Source organism: Podarcis cretensis, assembly GCF_951804945.1.
Source record: "Podarcis cretensis genome assembly, chromosome: 1".
Lineage (NCBI taxonomy): Eukaryota > Metazoa > Chordata > Lepidosauria > Squamata > Lacertidae > Podarcis > Podarcis cretensis.
In genome coordinates this window covers 35,848,299-35,867,586 of record NC_137170.1, presented here as the reverse complement: position 1 = coordinate 35,867,586, position 19,288 = coordinate 35,848,299, and the positions used below count along the sequence as shown (strand labels likewise).

At 42.1% G+C, this 19,288-nt stretch overlaps 1 protein-coding gene across 11 annotated transcripts in view; it reads left to right on the top strand.

The window, feature by feature from the left end:
- NPAS3 (neuronal PAS domain protein 3) overlaps nucleotides 1–19,288 on the top strand; it is a 637,919-nt gene that overhangs the window by 406,467 nt on the left and 212,164 nt on the right. For all 11 annotated transcript variants that reach the window (XM_079954436.1, XM_079954435.1, XM_079954432.1 and 8 more), the window contains one exon: nucleotides 10,158–10,247. In XM_079954436.1, coding sequence (XP_079810562.1) covers nucleotides 10,158–10,247 — 90 coding nt within the window. The remainder of the gene's footprint in view (nucleotides 1–10,157; nucleotides 10,248–19,288) is intronic.

The following is a 19,288-nucleotide window of genomic DNA, read 5'->3' as shown; positions in this document are numbered from 1 at the left end:
GTGTTCTCTACTCCCGTCATAGGCATCTGGTTGACCAGTGTTGGTAACAGGATGCTGGGCTAGGTGGACCTTATGTTCTTACAGATGCAGGTACTTCACGATCTTCAAGATCGAAAGCTTCTTTCCTCGGCTGTCTAATAGGTATCAAAGGGGGTGTAGCTGAGAAGTTGGTTAATAGTTCATCAGCATATTAGTGCTCTGTACAGACGTGCTCAAGGTGACATGCAAAAGACAAAAAGAAAGAGCGGGCCATGCCAAAATAAATTGAAACACTAGAACCTCTGGAACCTCCGTGGTAGAGCAACAAGCACGGCCAATAGCATTTTACACATCTGCCTTGCACATTATTCTAATTCACATAACATAAATTATAATTACTAGCATCATTATTTAGATATGCCACAGCTTCTCTTTACATCTGAAAATAATTTGCCTCCTGTCGACCATATAGACTTACTGAGATCTGACAAGGAAAGTCTCCCATCACTGCTGTCTGACTCGCTTAGAGCTGTTTTCAGGAATAAGGAAACTGTCTCTGTTAATCAGATACTTGCATGCCTTAAAAGCATCAATTTTAGTAGTGTTTCCTCTCAGATTCCCCCCCCCCTCAAACTGCTTTAGAAAAAAAAAATTCAGCATGGTATTATGATAAATCTTCTTGAGGAGGGGCACACATTAACATTTGTGTCGGTACTTTTTCATCTTAATCCAACCTTGTTTAATAATCAGAAAATTCTACATAGTGGGTAAGAAGATGTAATTAACTCTTTGACCTCAGAATCTTAATTGGCGCCTGTTGAAAACAGTGGGGCAGTTTGAAAAAAGTAGCCTGTGGTGATTGAAACAGCATAATGCATAATGGTTTTCTCAAATCAAAATAAGAAAGTGCTGGGGGAACTCAGCTTTAATCACATGTTGTACATAGTTGGTAGGTGGAAGAGATCACAAAATAGGCCTCCCCCACCCCCAAACTGTAATGTTCAAACTTTGCCTATAAGAAATCCACACTTTCTGTCTTCAGAAATTTGTGCTGGAGAGTTATAGCCCCACACCTTTCTAGTAAAGGGTGGTCCTTAACGTCATTGTAGATGACTAAAGTATAATTTACATCTTGATGAGACTAGCTCATAATAACAGGGCACTATGTAAATCCTTAGCATTACTCACAGCTTCTGCTACTGCTAAAGGTAGAAATGATCAATGATCATACAACAAATGTTACAATTTTGGTTTTTTTAAAAAATGGCATCTGTACTGAGCTGTGTATAAGATATTGACTCAGAGGTAAAGTGCCCAGCATATAATGCTGTAATGAAAAACTCAATGAGCTATATTCCCCCCCCTCAAGAAGGTATACTTCAAACATGTTGGGTGTTGGATATCCAGGATTTAAACAAATTTAGCAGCGTTGCCTCTTTTTTGCTCATATTGTTTTTTTAGCCTGTCCGTGCCCACTTTCCTATGCTGAGTTATGTTATCCAAGAAAATTCAGTGGCTCACTGATGAAGAGGGTCCATTGTAATAAGAGATTCAATGGATAGAAATTTAGACTCTGATAAAAAGCCTGTGGCGACATGTCAAAAATATAATCACAGCACAATTGTTACCAATATTTGCTAGCCGTGCAAATATTGCATGTACATTTCCCCCACCCAGAACACCTTTATATCCATCAAATAAGATTGTCAGTAAACATGAAGAGTACAATTCTCAACCTGTGGGTCCCCAGATGTTGTTGGACTACAACTCCCATCATCCCTGAGCTCTGGCCTTGCTGGCTAGGGATAATGGGAGTTGTAGTCCAACAACATCTGGGGACCCATAGGTTGAGAACCGCTGGAAGCTATTACTCTTTTTGTAAGTATTTCCATCATCACCATTAGATATTGCTCAGTTGGTTAGAGCATGGCGCTAATAATGCGAAGGTTGCAGGTTTGGTCCCTGTATGGGGCAGCTGCATATTCCTGCATTGCAGGGGGTTGAACTAGATGATCCTCAGGGTCCCTTCCATCTCTACAATTCTATGATTCGATGATCCCATCAGGGCTTTTTTCAGCTGGAACTCACTGGAACTCAGGTCTGACACCTCTCAGGTGGGCACCATTGCCATTCTAAGAGGCGGGAGGTGTTTGTGGTGAGTTCCAGCACCTCTTTGTCTAGAAAAATGGCACTGCCAATAAATGGCAATTTATCTACAATATAAATGGTTCAAACACTTTCTCTGCTTCAGCCTCCTGTTTGTCTTCTACATTTTAGTTCAAAAACCACTATTCTTACTGCCATCCCAACAAATAAACATATTACGAGCCTCTGGAACTCTATCCAGTGGTTCCTTCAAGCACGTGTGTGTGTCCCTTTCTCTAAATTTGTGGTAACTATCTAAGGGCTCCAATTAACCCATCTGTCTTGGTGCCATCTGTCTTATCTTCCTTGGTTTCTTCAGCATAAACTGTACTGGCTATAGAACCTCCTGCAATGATCAATAATAAGCCATGTTTTCTGATGATGCTGAGTGCACAGCAACCCCAGCAAGCTTGAAAGTAACCACAGTAGTACCATCACCCTCAGTACTATTGGTTAGGATATCATCAGCTCCTGTCTCAGCAGGACCTTGTGTCACCACTGTTTAGTCGATTTATTTGTCTGATGGTCTGATGCTGTATCAATGAAGGGGAGGTTATAAATATATTTAATAAATAAATAAATGAGCATTATTATGCCCACAGATGTAGTATCAGGAATAGCAGCCTTCTCAGAGGGATAGCCATGTTAGTTTGTTGCAGCAAATCTTGCACAGTGGTCCTCACTTCAAAACGACCAAATAGTGCAAAGATTAATACTATAATTCCATGGTGGCCTGTCCAACTGGGGTGTAAATGGCTCCTATAATTAGCAATGGATGAGTTCAGAATTGGCCACTGATAATTTAACTGTTCTTACCACTATGATGTCAAGGTTTGGAGAATCCAGCACTTGCAGAAGTGTCTCAGGTACTATGGAAGATTCTCCTAAGTTCAAGGTAAACCTCTTCTAAAAATTATTTTCAGTGTACAAGTACTTTGTTCATTTTTGTACATCTGGTGTATCGCCATAGTTTTGCTCCCTGTTAAAGCCCAATATAATCCATTTCTTTGTGGGTTCGCATGCTGGCTCCCCACCCCCCATTCTCCCTCTTCTGGACGATCTTTCATATTTTTTTTCTTAGCACCTGGTGGTATGCTTCTTGAATGGCTTTCTTACTGTGTTTTAGTTCTTTACAAAGTGAAAACACATTTATTTATTGCATTTTTGGAACTAAGATCTTCTTGGCAAAGTGTTGTGATGAAGTATTGCCCCATTTCCTACTCAGCAACGGAAGAGAGGGGAACCACAGATACCAATGGACAAAATACAGACATTTCAGAATTGTCTTTTAAAGGTGTAGCACATTATAAAGACCTGCTGCTCTGCAACCTTCTTAATTTCAGCCACAGTTACCTGGGAACTCCACAGAAATGGAACACACTAATAGTTGATAGGATTAAGTTTACACAATAGCAGTGCTTGATAGATTGCTCTCTAAATCTGGAAAAGTTTTGAGTGTGTCTTTAACAAACTTTAAAGTTGACCCAAATGTCACTTGAAATTGCTCACCAGTAATTGATATTAGCATTCAAGGTTCCTGTGGTAATCATCTGAAAAGAAATTATGATAATTTTCAAAATAAACTACTTGCATGGTAAAAATATTTTTGTTTGACTAAAATCTATGTAGATTTACATTTTTATTAATTCATAAATATAAATTGAAGATCCTTTCTTTAATATGACAACTTTACTGTTTGTTTTCCAATAAGTGGCTCATTCTGTTTCTGCCTCTTACATCAAAGAACTCTGAATACTTGCCAAAACGAGTTTCTTTTCATCATTGTGTTAGAAATTATTCAGGAAGCAAAGGAATAAAAACATTAAAACACACAGAGACTTATTGGTTCTGAAACAGAGTGAGATTACAGAAGACATTGTTTTCTCTAAACACACACCAGTTATTGTGTTATGATCACAACTGGAGCTGATCTGATCATAGATGGAATAAAATGACATCCTTTGAAATAAATCACTGCTCTTTTTCTCTGCTCCATCTGCATCAGGTGTGGCTGCTCAAGTCATAGACCATTGTAATGGCGGGCTGGATAAGAAGCCAATAAACAGACTGAATTCTGTGTGAGTGGTTCCTGGGTCCAGGGTATAGGTCAGTTGCCTGTTCTCATGGGGGTTGCACTCACTCTGAAGGGGTACTCTTGGATCCAGCTATGTCTCTTGAGTCCCATGTGGCCTCAGTGACTAAAAATGCCTTTGACCAGTCTTGGCTGATACACAAGCTACAGCTGTCCATGGACCCAGATAACTTAGACACAGTGGCCAGGAATGGTCAAGATTGGACAAATCTTTCTGGGCCCTCACTTTAGGTTGGTAAGAAGCTGCAGCTGGTGCAAAATATAGTTGCTAGTTTGCTAAGTGGAACATCCTATCACCAGCATGGAACAGCCCTGTTAAAGGTATTGTTGTTTTGTTGTTGTTGTTGTTTAGTCGTTTAGTCGTGTCCAACTCTTCGTGACCCCATGGACCAGAGCACGCCAGGCACTTCTGTCTTCCACTGCCTCCCGCAGTTTAGTCAAACTCGTGCTGGTAGCTTCAAGAACACTGTCCAACCATCTCGTCCTCTGTCGTCCCCTTCTCCTTGTGCCCTCCATCTTTCCCAACATCAGGGTCTTTTCCAGGGAGTCTTCTCTTCTCATGAGGTGGCCAAAGTATTGGAGCCTCAGCTTCAGGATCTGTCCTTCCAGTGAGCACTCAGGGCTGATTTCCTTAAGAATGGAGAGGTTTGATCTTCTTGCAGTCCATGGGAGTCTCAAGAGTCTCCTCCAGCACCATAATTCAAAAGCATCAATTCTTCGGCGATCAGCTGCCAATAAAGCCTTGAACAATTGGGCACTGGGTTACCTGAGAGGCTGCCTGGTCACCAAAGGTCACATGTTCAATCCATCTCATTGAAGGAAGCATGCTTTTGCATTTATGGATCTGCCCACCCTTCACTGAAATAAATGAGACATGGGGAGTGTGTCCTCACTGATACTCATTGACCTGGAGTTTTGGATATCTGATGATGTTGTCATCAGTATGTTGATAATGCAGGTGTGCTAAACTCATGTCTGACCTCATTAATGGGCTTGATGCAGGTCACCAAACTGAAGCTCATTTCAGACAAAATAGAGACACTCTTAGAAGGCAGTTCTCTTATCCAGATGGGTGTGGTGTGACCTGTTGAAGATGGGAGACACACAACATGAAGAAGCAGGTGTGCAGTTTGGGGATGCTCCTGGGTGGCCAGCACTGTTTGCCAATTTGTTTTTGAGTGCTGGCTTTGGCCTAAATAACCATGCATGTCTTGTGACCCCAGTACCTTAAGGACCACTTTTTCTCATATGAACACACATGGAACCTGAGATCAATATCTGAGACCCTGTGTGCCCCAACCAAAACGATGGCCTTTTCTGTGGCAACCCTCCAGTTGTGGAATGCCTTCCTGAGGGAGGCTTGCCTGATGCCAACTTATCATCTTTCTGGCACCATTTTTATTCTCGCAGAAGCGGACATAATTAGTGGTCTGTTTTTGATATTTTTAAAAAATAGTCCCATCCTTATGTGGGCTGGGTGGTTATTTTTATATTGTTGGCTGACTTTTTAGAATTAACACTTTTAGTATATTTACTTTGATTTAATTTATTTTTTATCATTGTGTGTGTGTGTGTGTGTGTGTGTTCTCAATCACTTCGGGGCTCTTTCTGTGTGAAGTGATTCATAGATTGATTATATTGAATCGAAAGTTCCAGGATCAATCCCTGGTGTCTCCAGGCTGGGCTGGAAAAAGCTCCTTCCTGAAACCCCAGAGAATTGCTGTCAGTCAAAGTAGACAATACTGAGCTAGATGGACCCAGTGGTTTGACTCAGTACAAAGGAGCTTCCTGTGTTCCTATAGAACATGTAAGGCTTGATCAGTGTAGAAAAACAGAGAGGAAAAAGAAATTCACTGAACTAACAAAGATCAGTAATGTTCAATCTTTTAAAAACTTGGAATTAATAAGGTGCCCAAAATATATCCTGCATTTTTAAATTTATTGCCTATCAATTAATGAGAAAATAAATTGTGTAGACAAATTATCTATTATCAAATGGATGGTATGCAGGGGTTTTTTTGTGCTGCATTTACCTTACTTTCAAGGCAGCTGAGGGGTTTTGTGGTGTGTCTCTTCTTTCATTCTATAAATCACTTCTCTGGTGGTCAACATTCGCAGCCTTCCCAAAACCCCATGACATCCTCATTTGGGCTTTCCTGTACATTTGGGAAGCTGAGGAGGCTGTCTACTGTGTATTTGATAGCCAGTCATGGTTATTTCTTTAAAGTGCAGCAAATTTACATTTAAAGCTTTTCTAAAAGGCCTTCCTTTAAAAGCAGGATCTTCCCATGGGCATCTGGTTGGCCACTGTGAGAACAAGGTGGGCCTAGGACCTGATCCAGCAGGACTATTCTTATATCTTGTGGTCACTTGGTAGCCAGACATCTGACTACCTGCACTTGAAATTAAAGCCCAGGGGCAGGCTGAATACGGTAACTTTTCCCATGGGCTTTTTTCAGATCAGGAAGTACAGGCAGCTAGGGAGGCTGCAGAGGCCTGGAGGAATGTTTAATGGGAACACACACACACACACACACACACACACACACTACCCTTGGCTACCTCACAACAATAAGGTAAGTTCAGTACTGCACCAACCAAAATTATAAAGAAATTTTGAAGTGTGTTGCAAATGAGACGGAAAAATTCACTGGAGAAGAAAATATTTGGATATTGGGTATTGGCACAGCAGCACTACCTGGAATTAATCCCATGTGGTAACATGGGGAGCCACTTTTAATGCTTTATGTGTCCATCTTTCCATATCCTTTCTTTCATCTATTAACTGTCTCCTCCCTCTTCTTTTTTGTAACGAACAAAATGGTGATGGCACATTATAGTTTCTCTGAAAACTTTTTAAGTTACTCGGTTGTGAGTAGCACATTAATGAAACAGGCAGCTGAGAATATGGCACCTCGGGTTAAGAACTTAATTTGTTCTGGAGGTCTGTTCTTAACCTGAAACTGTTCTTAACCTGAGCTTTCTTAACCTGAGTGTTCTTAACACTTTAGCTAATGGGGCCTGCTGTGCCGCTGCTGCACGATTTCTGTTCTCATCCTGAAGCAAAGTTCTTAACCTGAGGTACTATTTCTGGGTTAGCGGAGTCTGTAACCTGAAGCGTATGTAACCCACTGTATATATACTTGCTTCCTGAATGAAATGAACTCACTTGGGGCCATCTGTCCTCCCTGCTACCACCCAATTCACATCACCTTGCAAATTTTCCAGATTATTGCTACCGCAGCATTGGAGAGAACTCCCTGCAGGGCCTAAAACACTTCCAGGTGTCAGGTCCCTGAGAAATGGGGTTACAAAGTGGCAGCAATGCCACTGCTAATATGTGCAACAATGTCCCATGTGCCAGAATCCCTGGGAAGTGTAATTTAGTTCCCAGAGCTCCTAATGTCCCTGGTAAGAATGCAAGGAGTCCTGGAACCAGAGCCTTTTTCAGCTGGAAACTCACCGGAACTCAGTTCTGGCATCTCTCAGGTCGACACCATGGTCATTTTAAGAGAACAAGGGAGGCTTTCATGGTAAGTTCTGGCTCAGACTTTTCTAGAAAAATAGCATTGCCTGCAACCCTAGCACCTGAGATACTGTTGGGGTAGCATTCTCGGCTCTATTGTGAAGCCTCTCTATAGGAACCTTGCTGCCCTTTGTTGTTAGTGCTGGCCAGTACTTTTTTTTCCCTTAAAAAATGTTTAGGGGTAGGTACTCTCATTCTCGTGGGACGCAGGTGGCGCTGTGGGTTAAAGCCTCAGCGCCTAGGACTTGCCGATCGAAAGGTCGGCGGTTCGAATCCCTGCGGCGGGGTGCGCTCCCGCTGCTCGGTCCCAGCGCCTGCCAACCTAGCAATTCGAAAGCACCTCCGGGTGCAAGTAGATAAATAAGGACCGCTTACCAGCGGGAAGGTAAACGGCATTTCCGTGTGCGGCTCTGGCTCTGGCTCTGGCCAGAGCAGCGATGTCACGCTGGCCACGTGACCCGGAAGTGTCTCCGGACAGCGCTGGCCCTTGGCCTCTTAAGTGAGATGGGCGCACAACCCCAGAGTCTGTCAAGACTGGCCCGTACGGGCAGGGGTACCTTTACCTTTTACCTTTTTACTCTCATTCTCCTAAAGTAAAGGTAAAGGGACCCCTGACCATTAGGTCCAATCGTGACCGACTCTGGGGTTGCGGTGCTCATCTCACTTCATTGGCCGAGAGAGCCGGCGTACAGCTTCCGGGTCATGTGGCCAGCATGACTAAGCCGCTTCTGGCGAAGCAGAGCAGCACACAGAAACACTGTTTACCTTCCCGCTGGAGCGGTACCTATTTATCTACTTGCACTTTGGCGTGCTTTCGAACTGCTAGGTTGGCAGGAGCAGGGACCGAGCAACAGGAGCTCACCCCACCGTGGGGATTCAAACCGCCAACCTTCTGATCGGCAAGTCCTAGGCTCTGTGGTTTAACCCACAGCGCTACCCATGTCCCACTCATATTGAAATACGGTGGTACCTCTGGATGTGAACGGGATCCATTCTGGAGCCCCGTTCGCATCATGAGCAGAACGCAACCCGCGTCTGCACGTGTGCTGGTCACGATTCACCACATATGTGTGACGTCATTTTGAGCGTCTGCGCATGCGCGAGCGGTGAAACCCGGAAGTATCCCATTCCGTTACTTTGGGTCGCCGCGGGATGCAACGTGAAAATATTTAACCTGAAGCGTCTTTAACCCGAGGTATGACTGTACTGCCCCTCAGTGAGGCCAAACTTGGCTTCACAAAATGTTTAGGAGTATGCGTCCCCCCAGAAAAAAAAGCACTGGTGCTGGCTATATTTTGGGGGGAAGGCCGGATTGGTGGAAAGCAACTTGCAGTGTTGAACAACAACAACAACAACTTTTTATTTATATCCTGCCCAGCCGAGGCCAGGCTCAGAGTGGCTAACATCATAACAACAACACAATAAGCATAAAAACAGACATTAATTAATTTAAATACAGGCTCAGGTGCTCCTGGAAAGCAATACAGAGGCCGCACCATAGAATTGGAAGGAATAGAGTTGGAAGGGATCCCAAGGGTAATCTAGTCCAACCCTCTGCAGTGCAGGAATCACACTAAAGGATCTGTGACAGATGGCCATCTTTTTAAAAACCTCAAGTGAAAAGAGGCCACCACCTTCTAAGATGGAACATGCATCAGTGTTCCTAATCATTTAATTAAGTCCACAATAGGTCCCAAACTTTGCATTGGGTTCTGGAATGGATTCCGCCCCCGCCCCCTGATTCTGTATTTAGGAGAGTCTTCACCTAAATTGTATGGATAACAAACTATCACTTTAAGACAAATGCAGTAAATAATAAAATTAAGTATATTTCTGATGAATATATATCCACAAGTATAGATTCAATGTGCTGTGCTGTGGTGTTTCAGTTAGAAATAAGTCCTTTTGTTTGTTCATTGATTATATGTTTCATGTGGCTTCCAAAAATGTGTATATAACATGTTCTTTAATAAAATATTTTGGCAACCATATCTAAAGCCTTACACCTGCCAGAATATAATTTATAAACGTACAAGCTGACATTGAAGAGATTAAATTCACAAGATTTCTATGGTCTCCAGGTGTGAACATATTTGACAGTAATCTGTTGATTGGTTTTGTTTATGCTCACACAAAAATGTGTGTGGGTGAATTTGTGAATGAAGAGGAGGCCCGTAATCCTCTGTTAATTAGCAAATTTCTGCAATCCACAGTGTTCTTCTCATCTCCATTTTCCTGCAAGGAAACTCCTTTCATTTCTGCACTGAACAGAAATAAAGTGTTAAGAATGGCAATGTATGTTAATTTCAATATTTCCATAATGAGAATAGAGTGAATGTGTGATGCCTGTGCTTTATCTGTTAGTGAAATATATCCCCATATAACAAACTTCTCACTTTTTTTCTTATTTTGCAGTCACTGGATGGATTTGTATTTGCACTAAATCAAGAGGGGAAATTTTTGTACATTTCGGAAACCGTCTCCATCTATCTAGGCCTATCCCAAGTAAGTAGACCATTTAATGGCACAAGTTCCACTCCTGTGCTCAGTAATCTATTTGGCAACATTTCGCATGTTATTGAATTTATACTTTAATGACTGTGTTTTATCCACCCTAGAAAATCATTGAGAAATGTGAGTTGGTATAGAATGTTCAAATGGATTAAAAAAAATAAAAAATCTCCAGCTTGAAAAAAACTTTTTCTGCCCACTAAGGATCATTATTAATTTATTGAGAACAAATGAAGTTTCTTTTCTCAATTGTTTTGAACTTTAAACCTCAGTACCTGGTAGGAAAGGGACACACTAATAGTACTTCCCTTGTGTCCTATTACTGGATGTTTATGGAGTACCCTGCATTATCCAGGGAGCTGACACAATGACAGGGAGTCATTTGGAGTCAAGAAATGCTGAAAGAGACCATTAAAATGACTCGCAGGGAGGGTTTCAACAAGGACACATTCTGCTGCTTCCGCACATGTTCCGTAAATCTGCAGAGGACATTTTTTCATATAGCACTTGTAGTTTAATTATTGTTGTTCCATTACTGACATATTTTGAAATCTAAGATTATAGGGGAATAGAAGTATTACTTTTGGTTTTATCTCGAATGGCTGAGCTCTCAGTAGCATTTGCTACATGGTATACCGGAACCATGCTGATACGATTCTGGGAGACTCTGGGAGACTTCTCGAACAATGAGTTGCAAAGTAGGATGCTATGCCTCTTGCTTAGCTACCCTTGAGGAACTCCACAGTTGTGCTAATGCTTGTGTCTTACTGTTTGGAATTGGGCACCCATCTTGCATTTCTTGCTGTGGTTGTTAGGAGACCCCTTCTCAGGACTAGAACTTTTTAATAACTTCGTTATTTCATTGCACCTAAACTAAGCTGAAAATGGTAACCTGAACTAATGAAAAGGGATAGCCAAATAATTGGTGTGGCAGGGGAAAAAAAGATTCAAATAGTGTTTGAGACAATGGAATTGCAGCCATTAACTCCTAAAAGAAAATGGTGGTATCTATGTAGTCCACATGTGTTTATACTAGTTATATGGAAGTTCTGTCAAACAAAACAAGAGAACTGGGGGGGGGGGGATGAGGGTTTGTTAATTCAGTATTGGTATTGAATTTTCCTGAAGTCCTCAGTTTTGTAATGAATTAAAATCTCTTCTTTGGCCTGTTTATAAACCAACATCAGAAGTTTCATATTTCGTAACAAAACCACATGGTTGTTAATGCACTTTTTAAATGAAAAACCACACAGGATTGTAATGTTTATTATTGTCTTGTGTTCATATTAACGTGTTTTATGCATGGTGTCTAACAAAGTTTAATAAACCAGCAAAGAAGAAGGATGAATAATTAGTTTAAACAGGTAAATGCTAATTAGGGAACTCCTGAAAGGCATCCATTATACACTAGCTTAAAACAAATTTTACAGCCCTGGTTAGTGGAGTAATCCAAATTCTGTCAAGGCAACTGCATTTTCTGTAATTGAGATGTGTATGTTTGCTTTGCATAACAGATGGCTCTGTATGCTTAGACTGATAGCTAGGAAAATAATAATTGCATTATTCCAGCCAAAAGAATATTAGCTCTTGGGTTGGGGCCATTTCAGGCAGTCCTCCTGCCAGCACAGCATATGCACATATATGGATTCGATTTTCAAGGAAATTGATGCATCTGGAATAGTGTGGCCATCTGAAATATCATCTGTTCAAGGAAAAAGTTGGCTTTAACCCTGTCCTAGTCCTTGTTAAAGCATTCTTCTGTGCTCAGCAGCAGCAGCAGCAGTTGTCTGACATTATTAGGCTACATACAGACTTCTTCATTCCGCGTCTAGACTTAAGGGATAGGTTTCTGATTTTCTGATTATAAATAGTAAGTCTGAACATCGCATACTGCAAGCATGCAAAAAGAAACACCTCTTTGTTATTAATCAGTGCATTAGTCAAAAATATACGATTACAAAAAGATTGTGCCCATTATTACTGCTAGATCAAGTGAAATCGGCTTGCTGAGCTCAAATACTTTGGCTGGGGAAGTGAAAAGCAAAACACAGTGTACTCATAACGTGCTGTAAACCAATATGATGTTTTCTAAGGGCACGTCCATAGGTGACCATTTCAGAGTGTTACAAAAGCATATTAGCTTTTGTGAAACAGTCCTGCAATCCCTAATCCAAAGGCAATAACATGATATTCAATTCAGATGTAAGAAATGTGTCTTCTGCAGTGGGGAATAGTCATCATGCTCCCAGGTCCATTCTTCAAAAAGTTTAGAGGATGTACACACCAGCATGCTGTACACAGACTGCCAAAGCAGAATAACAGATGCTCATTGCTCTCAACACAGAATTTCAAAGCTTCTTGTCCTTAGCCACACCTGCAGCTAAAATTGGCCACTGAGATATGAAAACTCGATGCTGAAAGGGTTTATATCTATTCTCGAGACCAGTCAGTAAGCTGGTGTTAGGATCGCAGCATGGAATCAGCTAGGGAATGAGGGGTAGAATTAATTTTCTCCTTTTATTGCAATTCCCCTGCACCCTTTGGTCCCTCAAGTACCCTCCCCCTAGTGTATCTGGGAATAATTTAACTAAGAGTAAAAAAAGGGGGGGATACAAAAAAAAAAATATTATCCTATCATTAAATATGTCACAGATACTAGCCAGCAGGTGCCCATGAGATTTGCACAACTGCATTCCAAGCAACAGAGTGCAATCATACTGCTAACTGCAGGAAATAATTTTATTCTCCCAGCAGTATAGTGTGCTTACTACATACTTGGTGAATAAGTAAATGTTCCTGGGGTGGACTACTTTTTTGAGGTAGGATCTTCAGTCTGGTGCAACAAATGAGTGGCGGCAGATGAGCTCCTCCAGTTCGCATTTGGATTGGCGCTGAAATAAGCCCCAAACCAGAAAATAGCTACCGGTAACTTATTTCCAATCCTATGTAAATGTGCCCCTTTGTCTTGTTCTCAAGCATAACCTTCCTCCTTCACTCCCACCGCATTGACCAGGGTGAAGCAGCAGTATAGCTCTGGCAGCAAACTGTGACAGCTCGCTGGGAGAATGAAGGAAGAGAGGAGGTCTCCCCCAACTTTGTAGCACTCTGGTCAGTGAAGTGGGAGGAAAGTAGAGGCAGCGGCTTGGTAGTGTGGGTTGGGTAGAAGGGGATTATTTTCTAGCTTGGATTAAAATCTGAGCCAGAAACAAATGCAGGAATCATAATTCTCACCACTTACTTGAGTAAGCAATACAAATATCTGAGAGACTTACTTCAGAGCCCACAAATATGAGTCCTGCCAACCTAGCAGTTCGAAAGCACGTCAAAGTGCAAGTAGATAAATAGGTACCGCTCCGGCAGGAAGGTAAACATCATTTCCATGCGCTGCTCTGGTTCACCAGAAGCAGCTTAGTCATGCTGGCCACATGACCCAGAAGCTGTATGCCGGCTCCCTCAGCCAATAAAGCGAGATGAGCACCGCAACCCCAGAGTCGTCCGGGACTGGACCTAACGGTCAGGGGTACCTTTACCTTTACCTTTTAACATAGCTCTATAAATGAGCAACAGATGCACATTTATTGTGCTGTAATATACTAGCAATTGCGCCAGGCGTTTGGAAAGGGACAGTCAATACCAGAAATGGCATCCTCAGGAGACAGCAGTTCTTGTTGCCACAACCCCCTTGTACATTTCATCTGAGGTTATGTTGAAGGAGATTGTGTTCCCTCAGCATTGTGTTGGTTCATGTGCAGTATTTTATATTAGAATATTATCCTGCAGATAAAAATCTGTCGAGATGCTTCTGTTTAAAAAAAAGAGTTTGGAAGAGAAAAGTGGGTGAAAATATTTCAGATAAATAAATGTTATAGATACTTTCTAGTTCTGTAAACCAAAGGGAGATGCTCCCTTTTCCTCTGAGGCCAAAGATTACCAATCCAAGTAGTCTTTTCAGCAGTCTTAGGAAAGCTATGATATGTTACAGATTCATCACTAAGGGTAGCAAAATAGAAACTGCAATCATCCACACTAAATTAAGCATTCAAAAGCTTTATTTACCACAAAGAGCAGCAGCAGAAATAGCTATGCAAACAATTCTCCCTCTAGAAAGGAAATGCTAATGTTTCACTTTGGTGATCTCGAAATTGTTCAAAGCGTGGAAGTCATTGTAGTAGGTTGTTGTGTTATTGAATTCTAGTTTGTGATAAAGGTGCCAAGATCAAGCATTAATGGGATATATACACATGAAATGTCTTGCCTCCAATTCTTTATGTTCTCCCCATTGCTATCAGATAAACATTGTTGGGTTCGTGCCATGAGCTGGCAGAGGTTGTGTTTGTGTTGAATAAACCTTGTGACACTTTGAGAGTTTACACATTCAGTAATGTTGGATTTGAGAATGATGCATAAGATTTATTTTTATTTTTTTTAGTGCCTAGTGTATATTTGATTATAATCTCCGTAGATTTGGTTTTGTTGCTCAGCTAGTGATTAGATAGTATGTCTGCTTTCAGACCTGGAGCCATTTACTTGCTGCGGCAGAGGAAAGGGTTAACATTTCTGTCATGCGACTGGAAGCACAGGCTTTAAAAAACGGATGTGATGTGCATGAGCAATTTGAAAGAAATCTTACCAAAATATTCATTTGGGGCATGTATGAGTAAGTGTAGGAATGTTGATCACAGAATTGATTGTGTTGAAATTGGTGAATGTTGATCGGTTTTCCTCACATCATAATATAAACGTATTGCAAATAGGTACCAGTACATTTTTGGGACAGTGTCTGCTCAAACATATTCTCTAACACCATCACTGCCTGCCCTACAACATCTGCCACCTAAGTCAGCTCAGAAAATAGCTCCACCCCACCCAAAAAGAGAGACTGATTGAAATGAACTAATTTCCATTTAGTGTTCTCCTTTGGCTAACTCTTGTTTGACTCCTTCAGTTCAAGAAGACCTAATTCAAAAATTATCTTTTTTGCTCATTACTGTCCTTGGGAGAATTTTGGTGCTCTAATTTGGTATCTTCCATGCATCTGTTTGTCTATATCTACTCAATGTTTCATACTCTATATGTGTTTACTTCAGGGGTCGGCAAGGTTTACCTCGCCTGGGCCGGTTCCCTCCAGCGGAGATCCCTTTGTGGGCCTGATTACGCACGCGCATCAGCGCCTGCCATTTCCTGCATCTGCGCATGCACAGATGCAATTTCCAGCGCTGCGGAAGCGAGTCCTTGCACCGTGCTGTGCCAGTTTAGCGCAGCGTGAGGGGACTCACCGAGTGGACGGCTCAGTTCAGGGGCAGCTCGGGGGTCGGTTAAACGATCCCCATTGGCCACTTGTGGCCCATGGGCCTTAGGTTGCCTACCCCTGGTTTACTTCTTTCTGTACAGAGCCGGCCCTACCATTAGGTAGAGTGAGAGAGTTGACTTAGGTGGCAGATGTTGTAGGGCAGGCAGTGATGGTGAAATGGTAGAGAACAGAGCTTTGTGTGCTACATAACTTGCCCTGCAGTCTCTAAGCTAGCTAGCTGCACACAGGTGAAAGATGCTGTTTCACCACAAGTAAAATTAAACTATCACCACTGTCTTGTCCTCAGGCACCAAATTTCTTGTCCCTGTCTCTGTATGTCACTTTGTGAGGGCTTGGCCCTGAAAAGTAACAAATAACTGAAGTAAATAAATAAAGCCATTACCATTGTGAGGATCAGGAGCCAAGTAAAGCATGCTGCCAGAAGAAACATGGCAAAGGAATCAGTGTCTTTGGTGAAACTTCTGCAACGTCTTTGGAACAAGTTGTAGATACACAGGAAGCATGAACTGCTGTGGGGTATATATTTGAGAAACACCCTGCAGTAAAACTGCTGCACTCAACTCAAAGACAGGAGCATAGGAAGCTGTCTTTTTCTGAGTCAGCCGGTTGGTTGAGCTGGTTTTCCATGGTTTCAGCCAGTCTTTCTCAACTCCTATCTGGGAATACTGGGGTTTGGATCTTGGACCTTTAGCACAAAAAGGCTGTGCTCCATTTAAGCTACAGTCTTTCCCCCACCTTTTCCTAGAGAATCTTAAAAAAGTTGCAGTCATGGACATAAGCCTTATGTTTCCCCCCGCCACACAAGCTGAAAGGTCTCCTATATACTATATGTCGGTCAGCTAGCCCGCTGCTAGCGCAAGGCTAGAGACCTTGCTTCTGTCTTCTTCTGTTCTGTATCTAACTTTGCATCTCTCCCTCCTGATCACATCCCAAACAATCTTGATCTCCCTGTTGTGTTGCGTTTTTGAAATGCTGGCAGCCTTTTGTTTTGGCAAGCCTCCATGGGAAAGCTCAACTGCCTGGAGTGCTGATCAAGAGCATCTCTCCCTTTCCCTCTCCCTCCCTCCCTCTCTCTCTCTCTCTCTCTCTCTCATATGCACTTCTGTCTTATATACTTGGTGTATGGATAGTACCCAAAAACAAAGTCCTATGAAATTAAACATGATATATATTCAAAAGAGTAATTCCAGGACATTCAACTGCAATGCCATTTATTCTACAGAACATCATCCCACTTCTAAAGTGATTTGATCTGTTAACTTGGACCAAGATGCTAACACCATTTTCTTTTAAATTAATGTGGCTGTGCTAAAGTAGGTGAATTTCAGAACAAAGGGTTTAAAGTGCTCCAGCTATGTTTCCCCCCAAAACATCCATATTTCAACATAGCAATGTTGCATAAATGTCAAGAAATGTAGTTGCCACTGAGCAGATTAACAGGTACGAGCTTATTTACATGGGGATGCATCCAGGGAAGCACACCTAGAAATCTGATCACCTTAAGATTCTTGCTTCCAGTCACCCTCCCAGAATGAAATCGGATATGGTACGCAGAAGTCCCTTCTGGCCCTCCAAGGGACCTTCTGGATCACCATCAAGATTTTAGAGCTTGCTACTGTCTCAGAATTCCAGATTATAAACAAAGATTTTAAAGATGTTTTAGCTACACCTGCTATCCACGACCAAAACCTTCAAGACTATTTCAGTGGTACCTCGGGTTAAGAACTTAATTCGTTTCGGAGGTCCGTTCTTAACCTGAAACTGTTCTTAACCTGAGGTACCACTTTAGCTATGGGGCCTTCCGCTCCTGCCACGCCACCACACGCTTGCCCTCACCCAATCCTATATAGCCTCCAGGCACTGATTCAGGTCTACTAGGGTTGCCATATGTTCAGGAATTCCCGGACATGTGGGGGTCCCACATGCCCATCTGGGGGGAATTTTACATTTTAAAGAAAATGTCCTGGATCTGGGGTTTTTTTTAAAGATGTGTGGGCAGCTCTGGCACAGGCTACCAGGGCTCAGGCATGGGCGGTTTGGGCTCTACAGTGGCCCTAAGAAAGCTAAACAACTTTTTGTGTCCAGATTTTTACTTCCTGAAATATGGCACCCCTAACATAGGCCAAAGGAAAACCACAGGGCAATGGATATAGCTTGCGTAACTTTTGTTGCCTATATTGGTTAACATATTCACATCCTGGGTTATAGAGTGGTGAACATATGGCTTTGCTTGTGGTTGCTGTCTCACTTTTGACTCACTTCAACTTGTCCGTCACACTCCCTAAATATGTAGAAAGGTGACTTATTCCCAGCCCTGTGTACAGAGGCCCATTGGCATTAAATCAGCCTCCTGCTCTAGCTCTGGACTTCATGCCTCAAGCAGGAGCAGGCACTAGATGGCTTATAAGGCCCTTCCAGCACTATAGAGACTCTGAGAAAAACATTTGATTATAATTAACAAAATGTGTCAGCAGAATTTCAATGTTTGGATAGCTTTTAGAAAAGGGGAATGTGTCAGAATAACTGGTTATATATCCTGGTTACTTCAAGATTGTACTACAGTCTGTGTGGAGCTTCCCTTGCACTTTGACCCGGAAGGTACAGCTAGTTCAGAATCACAGAGTCATAGTACTGTTGGGCTGGAGGGGACCCCGAGGGTCATTTAGTCCAAACCCCCTACAGAACACTGCAGCATGGTTGCTGACAGGATTAACACTGCAGCAGGTTGCTGTCAGCATATAACTTTTGGGATGCGTCCAAGGAAATGGGGGCAATTGGCAGGCCCCCAGCTGGCTCCAGCCTACCAGCCGGCAGCCAAACAATCACCAGTCCTAAGATTAGCATGTAACTGCAACTCAAGCTTCAGAAACCTTCAGAAGCTGAGCATGCAAGCCAGCAGAGAAAATAACTCTTCGCATCAGAAGGGCAGATAGAGGCTGTGTAAAGCGTATTTACAGGCATTTTATTCAGCATCAGGACAAAGGGAAAAACATCTCTTCTCCCCTTCGTGTCCAAGCAAACAGCATAAGCAAAAGCTATACACACAATGGAAGTTCCCAGCAAGCTGTGCTGGAATGTAAACAGACATGTGACATACAACAACTCCAAATATCTGTTAAGGTGGAACAGAATATCATAACAATAACATCTCTGCTTAGAGAACTTCACCAGTTGCCAAGTACGTAACAGCTTGGGACCTGTTTACCTGTGAGATCGCCTGTGTGTAGCTTGTCAGTTTGAGAAAGTATGAGAATAAATAGATCTTTTAGCATGGCAGCTCGTAATTAGGAACTTCCTGCCTATTGCTATTGGGCGGGAGGCACTTTCACAGTATTCTTTTTGGTGCCTGCTAAAAACATTTTTGTTTCAGCAAGCTTATCCATACACATAGAATACTGACAAGTTTTTAAATCTGGCTTTTAGCTTATTGATTTTTATTATTTTTGATGGTCCTCAGGGTCCCAACTCTGTCTGAAATAGATTTTTTTTACTGACAATTCCATGGTTTTATTCTTTTTGTAAACCACTATTAAGTTGTTGTTGTGGTGGTTTTACAATCAAGCAGTATATAAATGTTATTAAATAAATGAATGAAAGCCTTTGGCTTTTCAAATTAGACGAATTCACAGAGGATAATGTCATTGATGACTATTGGCCCCAATATCCATGCTTTACCTAGCAGTATGCCTCTGAATACCAGTTGCTGAGAATCAGAAATGGGGAG